The sequence below is a fragment of the Heliangelus exortis genome, chromosome 7, assembly GCF_036169615.1.
Source record: "Heliangelus exortis chromosome 7, bHelExo1.hap1, whole genome shotgun sequence".
Classification (NCBI taxonomy): Eukaryota; Metazoa; Chordata; class Aves; order Apodiformes; family Trochilidae; genus Heliangelus; species Heliangelus exortis.
The window spans coordinates 33,063,905-33,090,646 of NC_092428.1; the positions used below are offsets into that span (position 1 = coordinate 33,063,905).

The 26,742-nt window shown below is 44.3% G+C and overlaps 1 protein-coding gene across 2 annotated transcripts in view; it reads left to right on the forward strand.

The window, feature by feature from the left end:
• The window catches only part of PTPRE (protein tyrosine phosphatase receptor type E), a 74,673-nt gene that overhangs the window by 24,624 nt on the left and 23,307 nt on the right, over positions 1-26,742 (forward strand). The window contains exons 1-4 of one of the 2 annotated variants that reach the window (XM_071749680.1): positions 1,152-1,216; positions 24,252-24,361; positions 25,646-25,748; positions 25,978-26,051. In XM_071749680.1, the coding sequence (XP_071605781.1) occupies positions 24,259-24,361; positions 25,646-25,748; positions 25,978-26,051 (280 nt within the window). In that variant the 5' untranslated portion in view covers positions 1,152-1,216; positions 24,252-24,258. Of the gene's footprint in view, positions 1-1,151; positions 1,217-24,251; positions 24,362-25,645; positions 25,749-25,977; positions 26,052-26,742 lie in introns of those variants that run through there. The other variant, XM_071749679.1, reaches the window with a different exon arrangement.

Sequence of the window (26,742 nt, forward strand, 5' to 3'; positions counted from 1 at the left end):
TATGGAGCTGGGATATGGCCAAAAAAATAAGGCAGCTAAATGGAAATGAGTGCCTGGAAATGAGCTACAATCCCATTATTTTGTCTCATTTGTTTTTAAGTCACACAACTGTGGCTCTGTGGCCTTTCAGGGGAGGTTTGTAGTGCACTTAAATGTGAAGGGGAAAGCACTGAGTATATGATGTCTTTTGAGAATTGCTCCAGTGCTGCTTCTGATAAGGCTGAGATGAGTTCTGTGAGACAGCTGACTTGCACTAAATTGCACAGTAATGACTTTGGGTAGAAAAGGAGATCACAGGCACAAAATATGCATGCCAGAGGGCAGGTTTCTGGAGCTAAAGCCTGATGTGATGGGAAAGGATGGGATTCAGAGGCTGCAGAGCTGCTTGTAAATGCAGCTTGGCTCAATTTCGCTCCATCCCTGCAACATGTGGTACATAGGATAAATATATATATAATTTTTTTTTTTTTTTTTTTGCTCTTGAGGGGTTTGTGAGATGGGGAGAAACCCTCAGGACCCTGGCAATGCCTTTGGGGCACCTGAGCAATGTGAGAAGTGTTTCCCAGGATGTTTTTTCCCATGGCAGGGGGAGGGATGCTGTGTGGGAGCACACTGATGATGCACTTGTAGGGAAGAGGGAAAATTGCAGAAAAAAAGTTTTCCTGGAATTTCCCCTTCTCTCCTTCCTCTCTATTTGTAAACAGGGGGCAGTGAAATTGGGCACTGTATGTTGGGAGCTTTTGTTTACCTGGACAAGAAGTTGATTTTCATCATTATTTCCTGGAATGGAAGCACACGGCCAGGTTCTCAGTGGATACTCTGTTGGAAAAAAAAAAAAAAAAAAAAAAAAAAAAAAAAGAGGGACTTCACTTTGTTGTGGTTTCATCCAGCCCTTGATCAGCCTCAGTGTTTACTTTTCCAGTCACAGGAGGAAAATTCTGATGTCACCATGTGGCCTCTCAGGTTGTTCCCTTGGATGAGCACTTATCACATGGTAAAGCTGGAAGCAAAATGCTCAGCAAGCAGGGTTTCCATCACCAGGGTGGGACTATACAGAGACTCTGGAGTTATTCTATAAAAATGCTCCCACTTGTTTTGGCTGGTACAGTCTGAGGGAGAAGTTTGACAGAGAGCAGCATTCGACTCAGCTGAAAAAATGGGTCCTGTGGGGCAGTGGTGTTGGTGCTTGGGCATCTCTGCAGCAGCTGGGAAGCAGGTAAATAAAAGGAAAATGGGATGAATCAGTTTGTATAATGGAATTTAATGCACTGTGCCTGTGTTTCCAGATGTGTGTTATCTCTGGGACCACAGGGGATGCTCTGTGTCTTGTGTTTTGCCAGGCAGGGGGAGATCTGCCCAGATGGTGCTGGAAGAGGAGGGTCCAGGGCAGGCAGGGACTGGGGCACTGGGAACTCTTCTCGTGCTCAGGGTTTGCTAAACTATAACTCAATTGGTGTATTTAGCTTGGAGAACTGAAAATTATTCAAAAAATGTGTGGGACTCATCTCTGGCACTATGGCTTGGGCTGAAAAGTATGGGTGTGTTTGTGTACTTCAGGTGGTTGTGGTCCTGAATGCACAGGGGGGAAAAAAATGTAATGTTCCCTGCAAGAAATGCAGATAACTTGGAAATTATTTTAAACATACACTGCTTTGAAAGGTGCATTGTTTTAGAGAAATTCTTTTGTTAGTGTTGTAACTGATGACTCAAAATGTAGGATGAAAATGCAAAACAAGCCAGCAAAAGAATAAAACATATTAGTTTTAAATAAAACATATTTACAAACACTGCTTGTTTGTAAATTATACTGTTTTCCTACTGGAGAGTTTGGTGATGCTATTTTAAACCTGTTTAATCAGACTGGGTTATTAGAAGGAGGTGAGATTGACAAGTTCAGTTTTGTATCTTCTGAAATGAAAAGAGTCCTTCTGGTGGTGAAAACCTCACATTAAATGTTTGTTTCTGTAGCCTAAAGGAATCTGAGCTTCTCTGAAAGTTTTGTAGCTGCCTTATTAAAAAGTTACTGTTTAATTAGCTATATCATACTGGCAGTGTGGTTTTATTGCCAGAAGAAGTAACAGGAACAAACTATTCTGATGCATAAAAATCTGGCTTGGTACTTATAAAATTTCACTTGTAGCAAAAACTTCAAATTCTTTTCCATATAAAATTAAAATGTATGTTCTGAAATACACAGTCCCTTACATGCAGGTGCTCAGAGTGTTCTGTGAGAAGTGTGAAATATGGAGTAACAAGTGCTGTCTGTGATAGCCCCAGGTGAAAGGCTGAGAGCATCCATGCACTGTGCAAGCATCCAGGTTGGATTAACAACCCTAGGGTGTAGCTGGGCAGTGTTTGGGACTTCAGGACACCTCAGTGTCCTTAAAAATTCCCTGGGGAGGGACAGAGCCAGTTCTGGGAACATTGTGGTGCTTGGGCTTGTGCTCCTCCTGTGATGGGACACGGGCTTTTCACCCATCCTCGTGTTCTCCCCACAGACACATCCCTGCTTGTGTGTTCTCCTTGAGCTGTAGTGTCAAAAAAGTGACCTAAAAGTCATGTAAGTGACTGGCTGGGCCAAGGGGACACAGGGGACTGTGTCTTGGTGCATCCTCCACGTGAGCCTGGGCTGCCAGCAGGTTTCCAATAAGCAGGAGCAGATGGCTCGGGCAGACGCAGAGCTCTTGCCAGCTTCCTTTTTTCCTGAAGATGCCATAATAAACACTGGGGTGGGGAGGGAAAGTAATTTTTTAGGGTTTAAAAACAAAAATAAACCCCCTGCTTTTGCAGAAAAATACCTGGTTTTGCAATGGGAGGAGGTTTCCTGCTCTGTTAGATGGGTTGGAAGCTGGTGGTGCTTGGCATGGGGCAGGACTCGTGCCTGGCAGTCAGCACCAGGCTCTGCTCTTGTTTTGTGAGAATAAAGCTTCCAGATTTGGATCCAAGTGTCCTGTGCAAATGCTGGAAGTTTGGGGTTTTTTGTTTTGTTTTTTTTGTTTTGGTTTGTTTTTTTTTTTCTGAAGTTAACATACTTCTTCTGAAATAGGAGTTTAATTCTCTTTGATCTTAGGTCTAGGATGCAATCTCAGTCCAAAAATCTCTTCCCATGGGAACAACCCACATTTGACCAAGTGGTATTTTCCACCAAATAATATTTTTGGATGCCACAGACCAGCATTTCTAAACATGGTGATCAAACCTACAACTTTCTTACAGGTTTCACTCTAAGGGGGTTCCAAAATGGGAGCCTCTCCTGAATTTTCTGCCCATGGTGGCTTAGGGACAGCTGTCAGGGGCTGGTGGGAAAAAACACTCTGCCTGTTTTTTATCCTTACAGGGTAAGGAATAGGAATGAGTGTTTTTAGAAATCCTTGCAAGGCTGTTTTTCTGGGATGTAACAAAATCTTCTGTAAACACCCTGAGCAGCACTCAAAACTCACTTGTGCTAAATATTGCTGGAGGGTGTGCTTTGACATTACTGTGATTATTACTCTGCTATTAATCACATACAGTTTGCCTTCCTTTCCTCAGGAAGTCTGAGAGTAGCAATTCTTTTTAATCCCATGTCTTGGGAGGAATTACTAAGCATTTGAACACGGAGTGGCCAGGGATGTGCTGTGCTTTGCTGGGCATTTAAGATCCATGTGCATTTTCTCACCAGCAATACCATTAGGAATTTCAGTGATGATTTAAAAACACATCAAATAATAAAATATCTGTTTATTCTGCAGGAAGCATGGCAGTTTAAATGCATCCTTGTTGACACCAGCTGTCATGGGAAAGCAAATATTCTTTGGGTTGTTTATTTGTAGGCAGCAGAAGTGATGACAGCAGCCTATAGGAAGATCAATAGCTGGATTTTCCATCAGGCTCTTGCCAAGCTGCTCCTCCTGAATGGTGCAGCTTCACATTAGCAGCTGTTGGTGCACTTCTTTGTTAATTAACCTTGTCTGTATTTGAGCAAACAAACAAAAAACACCACAAAAAAAAAAAAAAAAAAAAAAAAAGGAGATTGGGTGTTAATAGTGGATGGGGCAAATCAGGAGTGAGGGCTGCTCTGGAGCACCAGGGTTGGTACCCATGGGCTGCAGCCAGGGGTATCCAGGAGGGTTTTTCTTCCTTCCTCCCTCCCAGCCTCTGCCTGTGCTTTGGGCAAGAAGAAGTCTCATCATCTTTTGATTTCTCCTCATATTTTCCCAGTTGCTGTAAATCTGCCAGGTCCTTTTCCTTCCCAGCGATGCTTTCAACCTTACTTTAGGGTGTGAAGTTCACTGCTTGAAATTATCTGCTAATTAAATGCAGTGTTGCCATTTTTGATCCGAGTCCAGCTTCCAACCACCTCTTTCTTGTCTCCTTCCAAACAAAAAAAGGAAAAAAAAAAAAAAAGACAAGACTTACAAGGACTTTATACTTGGCACAGCCAGTGTAGCATTTGGGCCCCATCTACTGATGCTGCTGTGAGGGTTTCTTGTCCAGGCTGCAATTTGTTTTCCAACTTGAATAAAAAGCAGACTTTAAGCCTCTGATACAACGTGGTGTTGGAACCTGTGAAGGTGCCAGAGGAGCCCTTCAGGCTGGTACCAGAGCTGCTCTGTTTTCTGTGCTGGACTTTTCCTTTCTTGGCTCTTTCTGGTGTTGCTTAAATGCTCACAACCACAGCTGTACCTTGGGAGCTGTCTGCCATCCCCCTGCTCCCATCCCATGGAATTTTTTCCTTCTTTTAGTCTGCTTGACTTCTTTTAGTCCTTCTTTTTTCCTTCTTTTAGTCCAGCTGGTTGATAATCCTGGTGCTCATGGTGCAGAGGGTTTGGCTGCCGTGGTACCCAGCTGATGCTGATGGGGATGGGCACTCAGGCTGTGCAGAAAAATCCTTGCAGGGATTACAGGAGAATTGTTGGGGCTTCCCTGGCTGGGCTGGCAGGATGGGAACATATGTTTGGTGGCAGCTTGGCTTGCAGATGAAAACCTTCGTGTTTCAGGCAAGTCAAATCCTGTGGGCTCTGTGTGGGAAGGGGAGGAGGAGCAGCCCCGGGAGCCTTCGCTGGGGGTTGGTTCCTGCTCCCAAGCTGGGGATTCCTTTGCCTGGAGGATTTTCCCAATGACTTTTGCTATAACCCAGGATTATCCCGGGTTATACAGCTGATATATTATTAATCCCTTACTCCTGTCACTGCTGGGTTCTGCTCTGCTGGCCGTGCTGTGCACTTGTGGGGCTGAGGTGCACAAGTTGCTTTGCTCAGCAAGAGGTGGGGTGGGGATGGGAAGCCCAGAGCTGGGCATCTGCTCAGCATCTGCTCAGCCTGCTGCCAGGCACCAGCTTCAGCTGCAGGGCTGGGACCTCTTGCTTTTTTTTTTCTTTTTCCTTTTTTATTTTTTTCTTTCTTTTCCTTTTTTTTTTCCTTCTTGTTTTCCCTTTTTTTTCTTTTCTATTTCCTTTCTTTTTTTTTTCTTTTCTATTTCCTTTCTTTTTTCTCTTCTCCTCTCTTTTCTTCTCCTCTCTTTTCTTCTCCTCTCTTTTCTTCTCCTCTCTTTTCTTCTCCTCTCTTTTCTTCTCCTCTCTTTTCTTCTCCTCTCTTTTCTGCTCCTCTCTTTTCTTGCTCCTCTCTTTTCTTGCTCCTCTCTTTTCTTGCTCCTCTCTTTTCTTGCTCCTCTCTTTTCTTGCTCCTCTCTTTTCTTGCTCCTCTCTTTTCTTGCTCCTCTCTTTTCTTGCTCCTCTCTTTTCTTGCTCCTCTCTTTTCTTGCTCCTCTCTTTTCTTGCTCCTCTCTTTTCTTGCTCCTCTCTTTTCTTGCTCCTCTCTTTTCTTGCTCCTCTCTTTTCTTGCTCCTCTCTTTTCTTGCTCCTCTCTTTTCTTGCTCCTCTCTTTTCTTGCTCCTCTCTTTTCTTGCTCCTCTCTTTTCTTGCTCCTCTTTTCTTTTTTCCCTTTATTTTTTCTTTTTTCCATTTTTTCTTTTGTATTTTCTTTTTTCTTTTTCCTTTTGTATTTTCTTTTTTTCTTTTTCCTTTCTTTACTTCTTTTTTTCCCTTTTCCCTTTTCTCTTTCTTTTTTTCTCTTTTCTATTTTTTTTACTTTTTTCCCCCCCTCTTTTTTTTGCCTTTTCTTCTCTTTTCTTTTTTTCCTTTTCTCCTCTTCTTTCTTTTTTACACACAAGTAGGAGGGAAGTTGTTGTTTGGTTTTTTTTGTTTGTGTAAATTTCTTTTGTGAGGAAGTTGCTAAATTATTTAAACTCTTTAACAAAGCTCAAAACCATGCAAATAATTACATTATTTGCTATTTGATAATTACAAGAGCAGTGTGCTGTCGATTCAGAGCTTATTTTCCATAGAATTACCATTTCACCTCCTCTTCAGCTAAGAAACTGAGCTGTGCAAGAAAATACCATATGATATTGCATCTGGCTTCTGAGTAACACCTATTTTACAGAGCTTCTGCTCAGCCTGGCTGGAAAATGTGAAATGCAAAATCTCAAAGACATCTTGCCATTTCTAATGGAAAGTCATGTCTGCTTGGCAAGTAGGACCAGGCTTTTTTTTTTGCTTTTTTCTTTTTTTAAATTAATTGCAAGTTTTCTTTGAGCAGAGGGATGAGTTGTGTGCAGTTGCCCCAAGCTGGGGGGTTATTTTATCCATGGTTATTTTATCCATGGTTATTTTATCCATGGTTATTTTATCCATGGTTATTTTATCCATGGTTATTATTTTATCCATGGTTATTTTATCCATGGTTATTTTATCCATGGTTCTGCAGCCTCTTCCCTTCTCTGCCTCCTTCCATCCCAGTGGCAGCTCCTGGGGGGTCAGGTGAAGATCAGGGATTTCTTTCATGTGAAATCTGCTTTTCCTAAGGTGGAGAACTTGGAGCTGGCAATACAGACCTGACCTCTACCCCTTTCCTCCCATTATTAACATTTAAAACCTGTGATGGTCTTCCCCCTTTTTTTTTTTTTTTTTTTTTATATACATAGAAATATGTTGACAGGGGCACTGATCAGCTCCATATTCCATTTCCTCCCTGAGAAAGTGGAATGCTTTTTTTTTTTTGCTTTATGTGTAGATAGGATGAGTATTGAATTTATATAATTCCAATTATTCAGACCTATTACTTTGAAAATTATCATTGCTACTGTGATATAAAAACCAGGGATTAATTTGCCTTATTGCAAAGCAAACAGGGTCTTAAAACAGTGTTGAAAACTGAAGAATAATTAAAAATACATATAATTGGAAGTGATTTGGTTTGATAACACAGTGGTTTCACTGTACAATATGTAATCTGTGGATCTTGTGCTTAGCAGCAGAGATTCAGGCCTGGATATTAATGGGGTAAATAATACCCAAATAAATATAACTTTTTTTTTTTTAAAATCCAAAGTCAGTATGGTTGAACCCTGCCCAGCTTTCCCATTTGCAGTCCCCTCTAGGTCCCAGTTTTTAAGAGAAAGAGAGAAGAAATTTTTTTTTTTACAAGGCCAGCCTTGTAAAAACATTTATTTATTTAGTGCTTCCTGTGGTCTCAGGTAGGGCTGGGTCGGAACAAGGAATCCAAAGCCACTTGAGAAGAGTGTTAAGGGTAGATATTAAATTTTTCTCAAGTGTTTGAAAGCTAATGTGGAAATGGAACATTTCCAGATGATGTTGAACATTTCTGCTGTGATCAGGCTGTGGGAAACACACGTTTTAAATCAGCCCCAAAGAAAACTTGAAGAGAATTGCTGAGGCTTCAGCCTTAAATTGCAAAGGGCTTTGCTGGGTTTGCATGGAAAATTTCAATAAATATGTATTGGCTTAAGTGGTTAGAAAAACCCAGTGATGGGGATGGCTGGTAATCCTTTGGTTAACAAGAATGGAATAGAAAAGTATTATAAGCTTACAGCTGCCAGCACCAGGAGCAGCCCTGGATTAGGCTGCTTTCCACACCAGGATGCAGGCTTCCCCCTAAGCCAATGTACTGCTGGAGTACAGGGAATCCCTTTTTTGGGATGCATCCAAGTGCATCCCAGTGCAGGGATTTAAAAATGCTGCCCAGTTTGCTGAAGTTCTTCAGAAATAATCTAATTCAGTCCTGTGGTCACAGAGAAAACAGCTTTTGTACAGTGTGTCCAGAGCTGCTCTGCAATGCCAAGGAATGTCCAAGGGGACATTTTTTGGGGATTAATTTTGTAAATCTCATCCTTGCCTTTTGAGATGCTATCTTAGAATAATTGAACTGATAATTTCCTATTCCAGCTGCCCCTGGATGGGTGCAGTTCCCTTCCTTGGGAAGCAACAGGAATGTCCAAGGGTTTCCTATTCCAGCTGCCCCTGGATGGGTGCAGTTCCCTTCCTTGGGAAGCAACAGGAATGTCCAAGGGTTTCCTATTCCAGCTGCCCCTGGATGGGTGCAGTTCCCTTCCTTGGGAAGCAACAGGAATGTCCAAGGGTTTCCTATTCCAGCTGCCCCTGGATGGGTGCAGTTCCCTTCCTTGGGAAGCAACAGGAATGTCCAAAGGTTTCCTATTCCAGCTGCCCCTGGATGGGTGCAGTTCCCTTCCTTGGGAAGCAACAGGAATGTCCAAAGGTTTCCTATTCCAGCTGCCCCTGGATGGGTGCAGTTCCCTTCCTTGGGAAGCAACAGGAATGTCCAAGGGTTTCCTATTCCAGCTGCCCCTGGATGGGTGCAGTTCCCTTCCTTGGGAAGCAACAGGAATGTCCAAGGGTTTCCTATTCCAGCTGCCCCTGGATGGGTGCAGTTCCCTTCCTTGGGAAGCAACAGGAATGTCCAAAGGTTTCCTATTCCAGCTGCCCCTGGATGGGTGCAGTTCCCTTCCTTGGGAAGCAACAGGAATGTCCAAAGGTTTCCTATTCCAGCTGCCCCTGGATGGGTGCAGTTCCCTTCCTTGGGAAGCAACAGGAATGTCCAAGGGTTTCCTATTCCAGCTGCCCCTGGATGGGTGCAGTTCCCTTCCTTGGGAAGCAACAGGTTGCCTGGCTCAAAGTTTTTGCCCTCCTTTGGAACATAATCCTGAAGCTTTTCCCCAGCTTTCTTTGGTGCCTTTGGTGCTTTTTCTGTCCCTGTGATGCTGGCTTGCTACCTAATAAAAGTTGTCTTAAATGTATTTCTTGTTGATTAAAAGGAATTCAAGATTAGAAGCAGGTGAAGACGAGTGAAAATCCTGGAGATGCTTAGAAATGAATATTGGTGCATCACAAAGCCCTCTTTGACAGTTGTTTATAAAGAATCATTTTTTTTTTCCCAGTGGTTTTGATTTTGATGAAGAAATAAGCCATAAAGCTGCAGTTTCAGCCCTGTGTGTGTAGTTTAGGAGCATTCCCCTCTTTTGGGGGCCAGGGGGGGCTGAGCTGAGAGCCCTGGAGCTCAGGATGCTGCCTGCTGGGTTTTGCATTGGGTGCATTTCAGGTTCTGTCATTTTTTTGGGATTAATTTTGTAAATCTCATCCTTGCCTTTTGAGATGGTATCTTAGAATAATTGAACTGATAAATTTTGCTTGGGATCATCTACTTAGTTAGTTCAAATGCCAAGAGAGCTAAAGGGAAAGATTTCTCATTTATCACTGGAGTTATTTTTGAAGCAAAAAGACCTCTAGAACCAAGTGCAAGGGACAAACCTTCAGGAGAAGGCTCTAAATCCCTTCACTGGAGCAGACCAGCCAGCATCTCCTATTGTTCAGTTTTCTGAGCATAAATATCCAGGAAATAAAACAGCAGGAAAAGTGTAAGCCTCTCACATCACAGGAAGCCACCCAGCATCTTCCAACCTTTTTTTTTTTATTTCATAATGCAAACCAACCAACAACAATCTCTGATTTTACTGAGGCTGGGACTAGTAAAAGGTGGGAATTAGAAAACTCCCTGAGGAGTGTCAGGGATGTGGTTGTGGTGCAGCCCAGGGGGAAGAACAGTGATTTTTGGGAAGGGTTTTTGACACAAAACTCTTGAATACAGCCCTGGATATTAAGTGAGAATGTGCCACATTCAGTGTGGGTTTTTTTTTCCTGCTGATGTTTATCTAAAGAAGCTCAGTGTTTTGACACTCACATAATTGTAGCTGTGCTGGAAAGGCAGCTTGATTTCTAAATATAGCACTGATATTTAACTTGAAATTCCTCTTTTTTGGGGGACAGGCAACACTTGCTCTCCTGCTGGAGCTGCTGAAGATGAGCACGGGGTGTGTGGGCAGCAAGGGAAGCAGTTTGTAGGCACAGAGGATACAAAAAACTGGCTGGAAGGCCGGGCCCAGAGAGTGATGGTGAATGGGGCTGCATCCAGTTGGCGGCCGGTCACCAGTGGTGTCCCCCAGGGATCAGTGTTGGGCCCAGTGCTGTTTAATATCTTTATTGATGATTTAGATGAAGGGATTGAGTCCATCATCAGCAAATTCACAGACGACACCAAGCTGGGAGGAAGTGTGGATCAGCCAGAAGGCAGGAGGGCTCTGCAGAGGGACCTGGACAGACTGGAGAGTTGGGCTGATCCCAACGGGATGAGCTTCAACAAGGCCAAGTGCCGGGTCCTGCACTTTGGCCACAAGAACCCCATGGGGAGCTCCAGGCTGGGCACAGAGTGGCTGAGAGCACCCAGACAGAGAGGGACCTGGGAGTCTGGATTGCCAGGAAGCTGAAGAGGAGCCAGCAGTGTGCCCAGGTGGCCAAGAAGGCCAATGGCATCCTGGGCTGGCTCAGGAACAGCGTGGCCAGCAGGTCCAGGGAAGGGATTCTGCCCCTGTGCTCAGCCCTGGGGAGGCCACAGCTTGAGTCCTGTGTCCAGTTCTGGGCCCCTCAGCTCAGGAAGGAGATTGAGGTGCTGGAGCAGGTCCAGAGAAGAGCAAGGAGGCTGGGAAGGGATCCAGCACAAGTCCTGTGAGGAAGGGCTGAGGGAGCTGGGGGTGTTGAGGCTGGAGAAGAGGAGGCTCAGGGGAGACCTCATCACTCTCTCCAACTCCCTGAAAGGAGGTTGGAGCCAGGGGGGGGTTGGGCTCTTTTCCCAGACGACTTTCAACAAGACAAGAGGACACAGTCTTAAGTTGTGCCAGGGGAGATTTAGACTGGATATCAGAAAGAATTTTTTTACGGAGAGGGTGATCAGGCATTGGAATGGGCTGCCCGGTGAGGTGGTGGATTCTCCATCCCTAGAGACATTTAAAAAGAGCCTGGATGTGGCACTCAGTGCCATGGTCTAGCAACCCACCGGTGGGGCAAGGGTTGGACTTGATGATCTCTGAGGTCCCTTCCAACCCAGCTATGATTCTATGATAAGATGGGTTTTAGAAACTTCTACTCTTTGCCCCCTTTGCCAGCTGCACCTAACTGGGATGCTGGTGGATAGACCTGAGGTGTGTGCAGGAGATCCCCAGGAACCTGGGGAAGCTCAGCAGGGATGTGCCAAGCCCTGTTCTGGGGAGAGATGCTGCATTTTTAGGTCTGCTTTAGGATCTGGCTTTTAAGAGCTGCCCTTGGGCCAACTGATGCTCTGCCCCTTGGCTTCCGTGGTCCATTAGCATTTCATACCTTGCTGTGTTTTGTGGGATTTTTTGTTGTTGTTGTTGTTGGGGTTTTTTTGGGTTTTGGGGGCTTTTTTGTTTTTGTTTTTTTTTTTAAACAGGAGCTCTTTAAATGGCTGGCACTTGAAGTTTTGCCATGCATATGCAAACATTCTTATGGCTTAATGACTACATAAATCAGACTGGGATTTTTTTTAATTTTTTCTGTGCTATTTAAAAGCAGAGCCCAGGCATGCAGTACACTGGATAGAAATAATAAAAGCTGATGGGAATAAGCTGCAAAGTCTGTTGTTGGCCAGGGGAAACCTTCTGCATCCCCCAGCCAACTCCTTCTGTTTTCTTGCTGTCTCCTGAACATCCCAGCAGTGGCCCAGAGTTTGAAGGTAAAGGTTGGAATGTCTGGATATGTTCTAGCTTGGCTTGTGAGTGCTTTTTCCAGCTTTCTTGTGATCAGATTCCTGCATTTCAGACAATTTGGGCTGATTTTGTCCTTTAGGGATGCATCAGGTAGTCGAGCAAAACACTGAATAGTCAAAAATAAAGAGGTCAACCAGCAACCAGCATTTGGGAAGTGGGTCTGCACAATCTAATTATGGATTATTTTCCTTCAGGTTTTCCAGAAGGACCTTGCTGCTGAAGCCTCAATGTAATTAGTTCACAGCAAAAAGCAGCACTGACCAGAAAGCCCATTTTTTATTCAAGTCCCTATTAATATCCTGGTGGCACTGAAGGGAGAAAAATCCTGATGGAATTATTTAGTGAAGCCACCAGTGCAAAATAAATACTGTGGTGCTGTTTGCCTGAGCTAATGACACATTTTCTCCAAAGATGCTCAGCTCCACTGCAGAGATTCCTGCATTTTGGGGGAAGTTAGCACAGTTTTTGGAGAAGGCAGGGAAGCCACTGACCTAAATACATGTTTATCTGAGAACTATTCAATTACAAGGAGGTTTTTAAATAAATGTGATCTGAATCTTAGTCCTCTAACTCAGTAGGGGTTTGGAGATTTTTAAGGTTGCAGAGCCCAGTAAATTTGCATGGACTTCCCATGTATTTTTATGTGTTTGACAGTTTCTTTAAGAGTCTTTCAATTGAACATTGTTTTGGATGATCATTTATTTGCAATTTTAACTTAGTATGATGGTATGGAATACATTTCAAATCTTAGAATATTAAATATCTATTAAATATCTTAGAATATTATACCTAATTTTCATTTTTTTTTTTTTTTTTTTGAGTGGCTAGATGGAGGATATAATTTTCTGGCTGTAACATTTCAAATGTCTTTAAGGCTCAGAAGCAGTAAACAGAGAAACATTTTTCTTTACTCGTGAGTTGCTGTCAGTAATTTTTGTATGCTGTGAACAGGGATTTTTTTTTTTTTTTCTCACATTTGTAAATCACATCTCTAACACACTGAAGAGGCTGCAAATGCACCCAGTGGTGTGAACCTTAGTATTTTGGTTTTATTCTGCTTGAAATCACTTGACAATCAATTGAAGCAATAATTTCAGGGAAATGTACAGCCTGCTAAGACTTTTTCAGCTCTCAAGGCCAAGGAAGAGGTATCTTGGAGGCAGAGCAGCTTTTGGGGTTTTTCCCTCCTTCAGCATGAATGGGGTGGAAGGGAGCAGAGGCTGTGACTGTCAGGAGCATCCTGTCATCTGCAGAGGGGATGAGGTGTAGATTTGAGGGCAGAAATTTTGTCATCTCACTTCAAGGAGAAACAACTCTGTCACCAGCCCCTGGAGAAGGAAAATTCCTGTTGGTCGGCAGAAGAAATCCTAAACGTGGGCTGTAGGGTGTAGCCCAGGCACTCAAGAGCTGCTCCCAGATATCAGGAGTCACAGCCCTCATTTTTTGCAAGTTGAGGAAGCAGCACACACTCCACAGCTTGTGCATTGCTACTCACTTTGTTTCTGGTTAGTTACCAAGTGGTTAAGTCCTTGCAGAACAGAGCCTGAGGCTGTTGGCATTGACAGCTGGGATGCTCAGATGATGGTACTGGGGTTTTTTCACACAGAACAAAAAAATGCTTAATAATGTTCCAGTAATGAAATTTAGATTTTTATTCAGAAGAAAAAAATTGGAAGCTCTCCAGCATTAGAAGAAGTTAAAGAAGAAGAATTATCTGTGTGCTACTTGATGCATAAAGGCTTCAGCCTTAAGCTGAAGTGCACAGCTTTGGGGCAGATTAATTATTGAAGGCACATGAGCTTCTCTTTGAGTTATATTTTATATTTGTCTGTATTTTTTGAGTTGCAGTTGAGAAGGGAAATGATTTTTCTAGTCAATAGAGTTTAAGATTTTCAGTCTTTGCTTAGATCCCCAATGTCCTGGTGCTCCTCATGGGCAAGGACATTATTGCTGCCTGACTTTCTGCAGGGGAAGGTAGTTCCTTGCTCACAACTCCTTTTTTTTTTGCTTACAACCTGAGAAAATCAGATGTGTTTCATGTCCCAGAGCTTTGCTTTGGCTTCAAGCTGCTGCTGTCTGCATCATAAATTTATTGATGTAAATATATCTGCCAACTTAGGGACTGTCCCAGGAGAAGGGAATCACCGAGCACCGGTGCGGGATGCAGCCCCTGCTGCTGCTGCAGCTCTTGTTGCAGGGGAGCTGGAAGAGCAGAGAGCTGCTGTCTGTCTGTCCCCAAGACAGTGATATCTTTCAAATAAATAATTAGGGTATCAGGCTGGTGCTGACTGCTCAGCAAGCAGCTGAGTATCAAGCCAGATGTTACCCTGGAATCTCGGGGCACGTTTCCTCGCCAAGTTATTACGGCAGCAGCCACGGAACAGGTGCTGCCTGGAATTATCTGGGGCAGCAGCTCAACATCTGGCCCAGCTTGCTTCATTAGTTTTGTAATTGTTTCTTACACATTTAATTTGCTGGCTGGGCACTGGGAAGTGCTCCTGGTTGGGGGCTGCAGGTTCTCACAAGCGAGATGTGGCCGTTCCTTGTTCTCGTTCTCGTTCCTTGGCCGTTCTCGTTCCTTGCCCTTCCCTTGGCTGCGGTTTTGCTGTGGCTGCTGCTGCTCTTGGGGGATTATTAAGTTGTGTGAAGGATAAATACTACGAGGTAACTTTTAGGAGTTGCAGTTTCAGTGCTTCTTTGACAAAAATAGTGGCTCTGTACGTGCACACACACACGCGTTTCCTAAGTGTGAGCTGCAGGGGAAAAACCCGAAGCGTGGGGGTTTGTGCCCCTGGTGCAGAGCAGAGGGAGCTGGTTTGGAGCTGCTGCTTTTCTGTGAGCCCCTGGGGTGTAGGAAGTGAGTGAGGTGAGTCTGGTCCTCTGCTGGCCTCTTGTGCTGAGCAGCTGGGGTTGGAGATCAAGAGCTCCTGTTGCTTCAGCTTTAAAAATAATCCCCCAAGTGATGGTGGTGGTGCCGCTCGCTCCTGGTTTGAAAGCTTCTGGTTCATGTTTGGATGCAGCTGGCTCAGTGTGAGGAAGCTTTATCCAAACCCCCCCATGGGGGGATGTTTTTCCAGGTCTGTTTGGGTTCCTGGTGGTGGGGAAGAGCCAGCAGCTTGGCCGTGGTTCCTCTTGTGTGGCTGGCAGAGGGGTGTGGATGGAGCATCCTTGCTGATGACGTGGGGGTCCACATTGTCCAGGTCAGAGGTAGGGACATGGGTCATCCCAGGAGTTGAGAAGAGGGTTGAGCATGGTTATAGAAAGTACTCTGTGTGTAAAAAAAAACCCAAAACAATTATAATAAAAAAGAATGGGAGATCCTGGGGTGGATGAACTCACCTTTTAACTTGGGAACTTGAGTGGTGCCTTTGCTGCAGGGACATTGTTTGAATTTCTGCAGTGCAAAGCAACCCCAGACTTCAGGTACACCCATCAGGTTCCCAAGCCCTTAAGTTGGAACACTGGTACCTTCCTTTCTGTATCCCACCTCCCTCAGGTGTTAGGAATGAATCCTCAGACATCCAGGTGTCATCTGCTCCTTTTCTGCTTTGTCTGAAAGTGTAGACAGGGTGCACACTGGTGTTTCTCTTTTTCCAATCCTTCCCTCCAAAATTAAATCTGTTGCCCCAAAACCAAGCATTCAGTCTGGTGGACTGAATTCCAGCATTCAGCAGCATGGAATTCTGCTGGATGTGTTTTCCATAATGCACAATTAGCTCTCCTTTTCAAGCAGCCATTTAAAAAAAAAAAAAAAAAAAAGATATAATTAATAAATATTCATATAGATCTATTACAAGGGAGCATCTGTATGATGATGTGTTCTCTGCCACTGAAGTATAAAAGGCCCTGTGGGATGGAACAAAAGGCAACTTCCAGAGTTAATTATAAGATTTTATTGGTGTTTCACTCTGCTGCTCAAAGGTTCCTCCTGCCAATCGATGGCAGGAGCCTCATTTATGGATGAGCCCAGGCTGAGAGGTGTTGCAGATTGATTTGCTGACACTGCATGGGCAAAGGTGACCCTGATTTGTGCCTTCAGTCTCCAGCACTGGGTCTGTTGGGAGAGGGGGATGCTGGAAACTTGCAAAAATGGAAATGCAGATTTTTGGGTTGGATTGAGAGGTTCTGCGTCTCCAGTCGGTAGAAACATAATTTATTTTGGGGGTATGGGCAGCAATTGTGCAGGAGGTAATAGATTTTAAAATCAGATAGAGGGGGATTTCCTGAAATATTAATTCCTGTGAGATTTTTTTAAGTCCTGGAACTGTTTTGTTGGCCAGTGTTGAATTGATTGGTGAGGGCCGTGACAGTTCTAGTCTGAGAAGTCTCTCTTCCTTCTCCACCTCTGTGTTAATGAACTCACTCCTTTGGTGAACTTGCAGGTGAAACAGTAAATAATTCAAACCAGAGCCTTGCTGTGGAGACCTTTATTTATCTGAAATCAGCTCAAGAAGGATGGACAATGAATATTTATGCAGCAAAAGACACATTTGGATATGAAATAGTACTTTGAAATGGCTGTGGCATAGACCCAACGTGTCCTTTAACATAATCCAGTATTTATTCTTTTATTTTCACCATAATTTTCTGTGCTTTAATCCCAGCTCAATCCCTCTTGGCTCCATCCTTTAAGGCTCAGCTCTTATTTCATGCAGGCAGCTCCCCTGCTGCCACTGGGCAAAAAGGAAATGGTGAAAGTGGTCATGGAAAAAAAAAAAAAAAAAAAGGGAATAAGCCCAAGCCCAACTGCACTGGAGAAGTAAGAAAATGGCAGTAAACTGCATAGAGTTTGGTTGGGATGGGATGGGATGAAAGGGACCCTTTCAGAGCAGCATTCACCTGGAAAAACTCTCTGCCCTGAGGAGTGGAGGTGTGTGGCGGCAGGGATTGTGTCTGCTCCTGGCTTGGCTGGGTGGGAAGGGTATTAATGGCATTCAAAGCCCTCCTGCCTAATTAGGGAGATGGGAGAGGATGTTGTGCAGATGCAGAGGCTGAAGCAGGAGGCATCAGGTCCCCTGGGTGAGCTGCTGGAGCACTTTGCCTCCACGGGAGAGCCCAGGAAAGGAGCTCTCTGATGGTTCCCACGCCATGGGGTGTCAGATCTGTGGGTTTGTCAGACAGTGAGCTGATGGTACCCCTGTGTTTTGGGCTTTGGGGAGGACCTGGGGCTGAGAGGATGCAGAAAACAGTGATGGGAATTACTGGGGTTTAGTAGGGATCTGTTTGAGAGGCTAAAGCCTTGCTGCTCTTAATGGGTTTACAGAAGAAATGGTTCAAGGGAGATGGTTCTGCCAGCATGAGGAGCTCAAGTGGGGATGGTTTGTAATCCATCCCTCTGGGTGGGGGGTGGAGGAGCAGTAGGGCTGGTTCCACACGAGGAAAATAAACCAAAAATAAAGAAATGGAGAGAAAAAGTGAAGGGCTGGGATAGAGAGCTGAGGGATGCTGAAGAACTGATGTGATGCAGAACTGGGCACCTGTGTTGGGTCCATCCCATGGTGAGGGAATGACCTGGGTCACTTGTCAAGGACCTTTTGGCTCCACTCTGTCATTAAGCACTTCACAGCTCTGTTGGTTATATTTAGAATTAATCCTCTAGCAGTTGTTTAAACACCTAAATAAAACCTGACTCATGTAATTAATTGCACTGAAATCATGAGGCTTTACACTTAGCTTTTGGTAGGAGTTATTTTAACTCCCTCCTTAGTGATTAAAGAAGCCCTTTGTTCATGACAGAAGTATCAATCTTTTAAAAATGTATTATCAGGTTTGTTTTGGGGTGGTTTTTTTTTCCTAATTAACATAGGCATTTATGTTTGGGGTTGTTTTGTTGTTTTTTGTGTTTTTTTTTTTTTAACAAGGGAAGGAACCACAGGAATTTTGCTTAATTTTTCAAGAACATTTAAATACTTTTCTGTACATCAGATAAGAAAATTGTCCTCAGGGCATTGCTCTGGAGCTGTAGCTCCTGGTCACAGCAGTCTGGGCTGACACCCATGAGGTTCTCATCACATCTGAAAATAATGCTGCATGTGCACAGAGTGCTGGACCCTGCAGGTGAGGGGCTATTTATACATTAGCATTTGCTTGTTGAGGAATTAAACTTCATTTATTCTGCTTGGTGTGGACTGGCTCACCCTGGCTTACCCCAGTGGTCTCAGTTCTTGCTGATTTATTTTGACTTGCTCAGAAAAGCACCCACTGAGATGGTTGTTTCCTGCAGAAGCTGGTCAGGAAACTGCAAAAAAAAAAAACCTGGCAGAAGAGTTCTTTAAAGAGTAAATATTCATCTATGTAAGAGATAAGGCATTAATCATCCTAAGCTTGTTTTAATGCAGCCTAGAAATACAGTTTTACATTTGAAAATAATTTTCCTCTCTGTCTGAAATTGTAGCTTTTTCTCTTTCTTTTATTTATTTCTGTGCTCTTTTCCAAATTTTAAATTTCTGTGATATTGCAGCTGGTTGTTCCAAGGCTGACCTGTGTAGTTTTATATATGTGATGTCCCAAAATCTTGACAGACAATTCCTTCCTTCCAGGACTGTGGGGCTGCAGATGAGCCCTCCACAAAATACACCAGCAGGATCTGTGCAGGTTTCCAAAACCAAGGCTGCAGCCTTCATTATATTGGTGGTTTTAAAGATATTCAGAAGAGGATTGGTTTAGATATGATTTAGCACATGGCATCTCTTCCTAATTCCTTTGAATCTAATTTTGCTTGAGCAAGGTACCAAGAAACCCAGGAATAAAGAAACCAGATCACCACCAGGCTCATCCCTGCTGCCTCCTGGGATCCAGTGGATTGTAAAACCCCTCACCATCCATTTTCAGTGTGGCAAATGTCCCTTTGTCAGGGTGCTGTGTCAGCCCCACTGTCACCACTGTCATTTAATCCTTTTCAGGGCAGAGCTGCTAATGCAGTGTTTAATCTGCTGGTGACAACCTGTGATTGATTGTCACCCCAGAGCCCAGCCGTGCTCCCTGAGAGGGGTTTGAGCTCCTGCTAGCCATGCTTGCTTGCAAAATTATTGCAAGGGTGGTAATTTTTGGTCATTTTTAGGTAGGTGTCTCCAAACAGAACTGCTTTGAGCAGGTGGCATCTTCTCTCTGGAAATCCTGGTGCAGGTGTGTGCAAGCTGTGGACACGGGTGCTGGGATGCTCAGCCCAGGAACCCCCTCTGGCACATCAGGGTTTGGCATTTCTTGACCCTTCTGTAGCTGTGGGTCCCTCCCCCACACTCCTGGGTGAAAATGAAAGCAAATGTAATAATTTGTGCCCCTGAATTAGGCAGCAGGTGACTGAGCAAGTGAGACAGTCCATCAGGTTTGGTTATCCTAAATGGGAATTCATTTTATTCAGTTAATTGGTATTTTGCCTCACTCAATCTCTTCCATGTAAGCCATTATTCTAATTTGGATTTTTCAAGTCTAATTATTTTCCTCTCCTTTAAATGATCTTCACTGCAGCTGTCTGTAGAGAGCACAGGAGGAATTGTTATTGCCTGATAGAGTTTGGTGAGGCACCAGGTTAAATGGCACAGGATTTTAAATATTAGATATTTATCCCTTAAGTTCTCTTGCTCTTCCTGACCTCAGAAACCAAGCTTGTATTTACATGTACCAGAAACCCAACAGTGAGAGTGCTGCAGACAGCCACATAAAATAATAACATTTTTATGATGAAAGGCAACTTTTCCTCAGGGGGTGTTTCCTGTCTCCCCTCTGATCGTGCTACTGAGCTTCAGGAACTTCAAAATCTGGGGCATAACCTGAGGTGGGTGGCACTGGGGGGACAAAACCCCCAAGGCAGGAGTCTCCCTGCCAGCCTGGGTGTTGGATGGGATGAGGAGGATGCAGGGAATCCACTTCTCCTGCTCTGCAGCTCTGCCTATGACAAGAGTTTTAGTAGTGTATTTTCTTCTAAATCTGGTTGTTTTTTTTTTCTTCTAAACCTGGGGTTTATTCTTAACCCCTCGGGTCAGATGAGGATTCAGCTCAGCAATGAAAATAGAAATTGAGCACTTGTGCTAATCCAGTAATCCCTGACAATAATGCTGTTTGCTCAGGTTTTGGGGAGCATCTCCCTGAGCCATGGGGGAGCTGGGATGAGCTGTGCAGGGGCATCACCCCCTCTCCCTGGGCTTCTGAGCTGCTCCTTCTTGGATTGCATTGGGATTTCCAGTGCTCTGGCAGGATTTGCTTCACCTGTGCAGTTTTACAGGGATTTTAAAAAAAAAAAAAATTAATTTTTTTTATAGCTGTAGTATCAAGTAATTTTTTGGGTATGGAAGCATTTATGACAATGCAGACTCCTAAAGCTGGTTGGAGCAGGAATCCTTGGCACCTTTTGAAGGCTGCAGATAATCAGAAACCACTGAGAATCCTTCCCTACAAAAGATGTTGCTTCCTGGAGCTGAACATGAAGTGCCTGAGAGCAGTGTAGGTGAAAGAGACCTGGGGGTCCTGGTAGACAAGAAGATGCCCATGAGCCAGCAATGTGCCCTTGTGGCCAAGAAGGCCAATGGCATCCTGGGGTGCATTAGAAAGGGTGTGGTTAGTAGGTCAAGAGAGGTTCTCCTCCCCCTCTATTCTGCATTGGTGAGGCCACACCTGGAGTATTGTGTCCAGTTCTGGGCCCCTCAGTTCAAGAAGGACAGGGAAGTGCTTGAAAGAGTCCAGCGCAGAGCTACTGAGATGATTAAGGGAGTGGAACATCTCCCTTATGAGGAAAGGCTGAGGGAGCTGGGGCTCTTTAGTTTGGAGAAAAGGAGACTGAGGGGTGACCTCATCAATGTTTTCAAATATGTAAGGGGTGAGTGTCAGGGAGATGGAGTTAGGCTTTTCTCAGTGGTGACCAGTGATAGGACAAGGGGTAATGGGTGTAAATTGGAGCATAGGAGGTTCAAGTTGAATATCAGAAAAAATTTTTTTACTGTAAGGGTGACAGAGCCCTGGAACAGGCTGCCCAGGGGGGTTGTGGAGTCTCCTTCACTGGAGACATTCAAAACCCCCCTGGACACGTTCCTAGGGGATGTACTCTAGGGGGCCCTGCTCTGGCAGGGGGGGTTGGACTAGATGATCTTTCCAGGTCCCTTCCAACCCCTAGGATTCTAGGATTCTATGATTTACCCCCACCTGGCCATGGAAGAAAGGCTGGAGGCAGCAGGATGTGAGGAGATAACAATGTCCTGTATCCCTGGGCAGGTCTGAAAGCATTTCCCATGGCTTTTTCCTGATGGCAAAGCTGGGTTGTAATGACAGCTGTGTCTGCACCCAAACCTTCCATCAACAAGAAGAGGCTTCTCCTGCAGCATATGGTTGGTTTTCCTTTCTTGTTCTGCAGTGCTCTCCTACCTGCCTGTTCTCCCTGGAGAGGTGGTGTTCCTATTTTTAAATTTATTTTTTAACAGACTTGTTTCCATTCTCCAGGATGGAAAACGCTGCTCTGTCTGTGGTGGTGGAGTTTTTAGGTTCACAAAGTTACATCCTGGAGATCCTGGGTGTGAAGTAGCTAAATAGCCAGGAACAGTAAAGCTTCCAGCATTGATGTCCTTGCAAAAATAAATAGAAATAAAAAGGGCTTCAGACAAAAAAAGGGGATCTGAGGATTTCCATAATCTTTGTGTTTCAGGTGTGTTTATTTCTGATAAATTGTGGGGCATTGGCTGGATGCTCAAGTTGTACTTCAGCACATTCCAGAGGACCCATACAAGAGGTCTGGCATGGGGTTTGTGTCAGTAAAAGCCCCAGAACAGTAATTTAGTGAGAGAGGTTGATGTTGTTGAGCTATCTCAGTCTTTTGGAAACCTGCCAACAAACTCAATTTTTTATTTATTATTTTTTTTTTTAAGAGCTGGGTGTATTTAGCAGTGAGCCAGGGAGCTGAGCTCTTCTCTGTGGAATGATTTCTTCCTAATTCCTTAATTCTAAATTGCTAACTGGGGCTTATATCATACAGATTGCTTCCAGAATTCCACCAGATCTCACTGAGGGGGTTTGTTTTGCTGACCAGAAAAGGCACCATGACTTGCAGGTTTTCAGGACAGGTGATGGTCTTAAATTTGTCTTGGTTGCTGTCTGGGTTTGTTTGCTTGTTTTCATACAACCCAGGTTGGTTTTCCTACAGCTCCTAAATTTGAACTTCTTATTCAACTCTCACAATACATGGAAAAAGCTGAGAAAATATCTTTAACTCAGCCCACACAGCCAGGGTGTAAAACTTCAGTAGTTGAGAACAGTACAGTCCCTTACTCTGGTGACTTTCACATGAAGTTAGAAATTATTTTTTAATTTTTTTATTTTTTAATCTGGTTGGACCTGGCTGTGGTGATTTCTCCAAGCTGGAATGGTTTGGAATAAGAGGATGGGTCTGCTGCCAACACATCTGGGTTGCTAATACCAAACCAGGTCTGCACATGATGGTAATGCCAATATAAACTTGGATAAATTATTCATTATCTAATCCCAAGAATGGCTCATTCAGGGTTAACCTGGCTGCTGACTGAGCCTGTTCCTGGAAGATGTGTTGTCTGCTGGAATTACAGGCAGCAGGAGGAGGAATTGAAGGAGTAAATCTGCCAGCAGAAAGCTGGGCTGGGGGGGAAAAAAGACATGTAAGAAAATAAAGTTTGAGGATAATACTTTGTACTATTCTGTCTTTCCTCGTTATGATAAAGAAAAGATTGAGCTTGGTCCATTGAGCTTCCAAACTGTAAGGAGGGGAACAAGAATAAAGAAATGCTGTTAAGTGTGTGTAAGAAAAAGGTTCTTAGACTTTTTTTTTTCCCCCCTCTCAAAAAATCCCATCCCAGGGGCAGTGGGTAGGGAGCATTGTGAGATCCCTCTGGAAGGGGTTGCCCTGGTGAAATGAGGATGCTTCAAGTGCTTTCAGAAGCTCTGCACCTAACAGAGCCTTGAAAAAGAAAAGAAATAAACTGCAATATCAGCTGAAATTCCTCAGTGCCCTTCTTTAGGGTCTGGGTGCTCCCAAAGGCAGCTGCAGATCCAAGCAGGGCCCATGCTGGCAGCTCCTGCCCCAGCCTTTCAAAGCACAAGAGACTGAATTTTTAGGTCTGTTTCTTTTTTTCTAAAGAATACCAGGTATGAGGTGAGTTTGAATTTAAACCTAGGTATGGTGAAGAGACAGGGAATAAAGTTTGCATCTGAGTAACACACGTTAGAGGGGCAAAAAGCGGGTGTGCAAGTTTTTCTTAAGGAAGTTTTTTATGCATTCCATCTTATGCAGAGATGATTTCTGGTGGATTATCCCATTCTACATTGAAAGGAAGGATTTTTTAATAGTTATTGTAATGACTGGATTTTTTGTGTGTGTGTCTGTCAGGCAGTACTATATAATATACTGTGGAAACTGTAATATTGAATATATATCAGTGCCAGCTCAGAGAGCTCTGTGCTGCTCTATTACCATGGGTTTCTGTTCAGCAATGGGGACAGAGCCACCACCTGGATGTCTTCTGCCATCTGCAAAATACCAACAGCCCTGGTTGTGTGTCAGGCCAAAGGAAAGATTTTAAAATCAAGCAGGAATGACTAATGGCTGAGGTGGAGCCTCTTCTAATTAATATCTTCATTAGCAACTGGATAAATTAGTATCAGCATCTATATTTTTCCATGGAAACCTCAGCTTAGAGGGACTGGAGTGTTGCTAAACCAGCTCGTTGATCTGCAGCTCTTCATCTCCCTGAATTTTCCTGTAGGCTTCAAAGCAGCAGCACGTTCTCCTCACACCTTTTCTGGCAATTATTATTATTATTATTATTATTATTATTATTATTATTATTATTATTATTATTATTATTATTGGCTTGGGGAAGTTCTTCCTAGCTCAGAAACTCACTGCTGGGGCTCATGGGTGCAACTTATCTCTGAAGCCCCAGCTGAGGGATTTCTCCTAGAACCAGATTTTTGCACTTATTCTCAGGAGTTGCATTTATTCTGGTACTTAGGAGTTTTCTTCTTACCTGTGGAAATCCCTTCCAACCTCCTTGCCTCAGTGTGTGCCCAGTGCTGAGTTTTATAGAGTCAGAATAACTTTTCTGGCCTGAATTCTGTTGTTTTCTTTGAATGATGGCTGAGCATGAGGGTCTCAGATTTATTTGGAAGAATTCTTGGTGCATGCAACAACTTTTCCTTCTTCAGAACTGACAGGTAAGGGATCAAACAACAGCAGAGTATAAAACAAGTTTTAAGACTTTCCTCCTCTGAAGCAAACAGTGCTTTTTCTTTCAGTTTTGTTCTGATAAGAGGGGAGAAAAAAAAAAAAAAAAGTAATGTTATTTAGATGTGGAAATTTACTGTTTGGTTTTGTTTTCTTGCAGGTCCAGGATGGAACATTCCTGCTGGCTCCTGCTGCTCTGTGTTAGCTTTCTGTCAGCACAAGCTTTGCCTCCCAATGGAACTGAATTACCCAAACCAACAGCAACAACAAGTAAGGACATCCCTGAATTTGGGGGCTGGGAGTGGGTGTGCAGAGGAGCTTCTGGTGAGGTCTGCTTGGTGGCATCATCCTGGATCTTTTTCCAAGACTTTGACCTGACTCATGGGCTTCTGATCTTGCCAGGTGACCTCTGTATTTATCTCCCCAGGACTGGTGCTGTACACTTGGCTTTCTCTTTCCCCTCTGTGGGGAATGCAGAGGACAGCTTTGGGGGAGAGGTGGAGAAGCATGGGATGGCTCCTCCTGCCTGGGCTGCAGGCTCTCCATGCCCATCCCATCATGGTGGGATCTCCATGCCCATCCCATCATGGTGGGATCTCCATGCCCATCCCTTCATAGTGGGGTCTCCATCCTCATCCCATGATGGTGGGGTCTCCATGCCCATCCCATCATGGAGGGATCTCCATGCCCATCCCATCATGGTGGGGTCTCCATGCCCATCCCATCATGGTGGGATCTCCATCCCTATCCCATCATGGTGGGGTCTCCATGCCCATCCCATCATGGTGGGGTCTCCATGCCCATCCCATCATGGTGGGATCTCCATGCCCATCCCATCATGGTGGGGTCTCCATGCCCATCCCATCATGGTGGGATCTCCATGCCCATCCCATCATGGTGGGATCTCCATGCCCATCCCATCATGGTGGGGTCTCCATGCCCATCCCATCGTGGAGGGATCTCCATCCCTATCCCATCATGGTGGGGTCTCCATGCCCATCCCATCATGGTGGGGTCTCCATGCCCATCCCATCATGGTGGGGTCTCCATGCCCATCCCATCATGGTGGGGTCTCCATGCCCATCCCATCATGGTGGGATCTCCATGCCCATCCCATCATGGTGGGGTCTCCATGCCCATCCCATCATGGTGGGATCTCCATGCCCATCCCATCATGGTGGGATCTCCATCAACAAGGGGCTCTGCCCTTTGTATTGCCAGTCCTGGTTGGGGGGTTTTGTTTTTTGGTTGGGTTTTTTTTTTTTTTTTTTTGTTTTGATTTGGTTTTGTCTTAGGCTTTCAAACTGAATTGCTTGCTACCAGAAATAAAAATTTATCTATGTTTAAAACCCCCGAGAAATGGCTCTGCTGAAATCCTGTCCTGTAGGTGTCAGTTCCCTGGAGCTGGAGAAGAACAAGTTACTCATCTTGTGGTCCCAGTGTGTAATGGGAATATGAGAAATGGGAAAGGGAAGTAAATTCTTCAGGGTATCACTTCCCTCCTCCCAGAGGAGGCAATCTGTGTCCATCAGGTTCCCCATCTTCAATCCACAGACTCTACAGAGGAAAACCATTTACACAGGGACCTCCTGACTTCCATGCTGATCCTGCTCCTGGTCTTCATCATTTTCATCCTCTTGGCTGGGTATTTTGTCAGGTAGGTGGGGGTGGGGCTGGGGCTCTTCTGCAGGGCTGCCTGGGGTTTTTTTGGGGGATGATCTAAGGAGGAAATGAGCTGTGGTGTGAGGGGGAGGACACAGAGGAGGCTGGGGCTGGGAAGATGAACAGAAAGTTTCTCCAGGATGATGTGGTTGGTGAAAGACTGGGGTGGGAAAAAGCTCCTTGCCTTTCACTCGAGTTACTGGGGGGCTGTGTGTGTGTTTCAGGTTCAGAAGACACAGGAAAGCTGTTGTCAACTCTGGGGACAAAAAGATGCCAAATGGAATCTTGGAAGAACAAGGTATGGAAGGATTTGCTTGCTTTCTCAGTGTGAAGTTTGTGTATGCACAGTTATTGCATATTAAGAATTCAGCTATATCTGCTTTTTATTTGTAGTGTAAGCCAGAGGATTGTTGTTAAAGAGAAAATAGTTTTTAAAATAGAGGTCCATATTTAGGTATAAGTATCTATGGTCTTAACTGTCAGTCGTTGGCTTTAAGTAATTTTCACTTCCAGTTGTGTTAAAGCCACTATTTCTCTGGGAGAGTTTCTCATGCTCTTTATTTCTGTTTTAATGGGATGCCAGCTGGGATCCAGGTTTCTACCACTGTGCTCTTTGTATTTGTGGAAAGAATTGCACTATTTCTTCTTAAAGAGGGGGGGAAAGGGGCCCTGAATTCTTCATGAAATTAGTGGCAGGTTTCTGAATGTAAAGAGAAACAAGCAGGGGGGATGATCTTGGGCAGTACTGTGAGGCACTGAAATGAAACTCTCAGGAGCTGCAAATATTTTGCTTTGGCTTCACCCCTGAGCTGGGTTTCTTTCTGTTAGCAGGGAGCCCAGGGAGTGGGTTGCTCTTTGGGGCTCAGTTCAAACATAGAAAACCTGGAAGAACCATCTGTTTCTGGCTTATAAAGTGTTTTACCCATTGCAAAGAGAAAAAAAAAAAAATACTGATGAAAACAATTACATCTTTGTGCCTGTTCCCCATC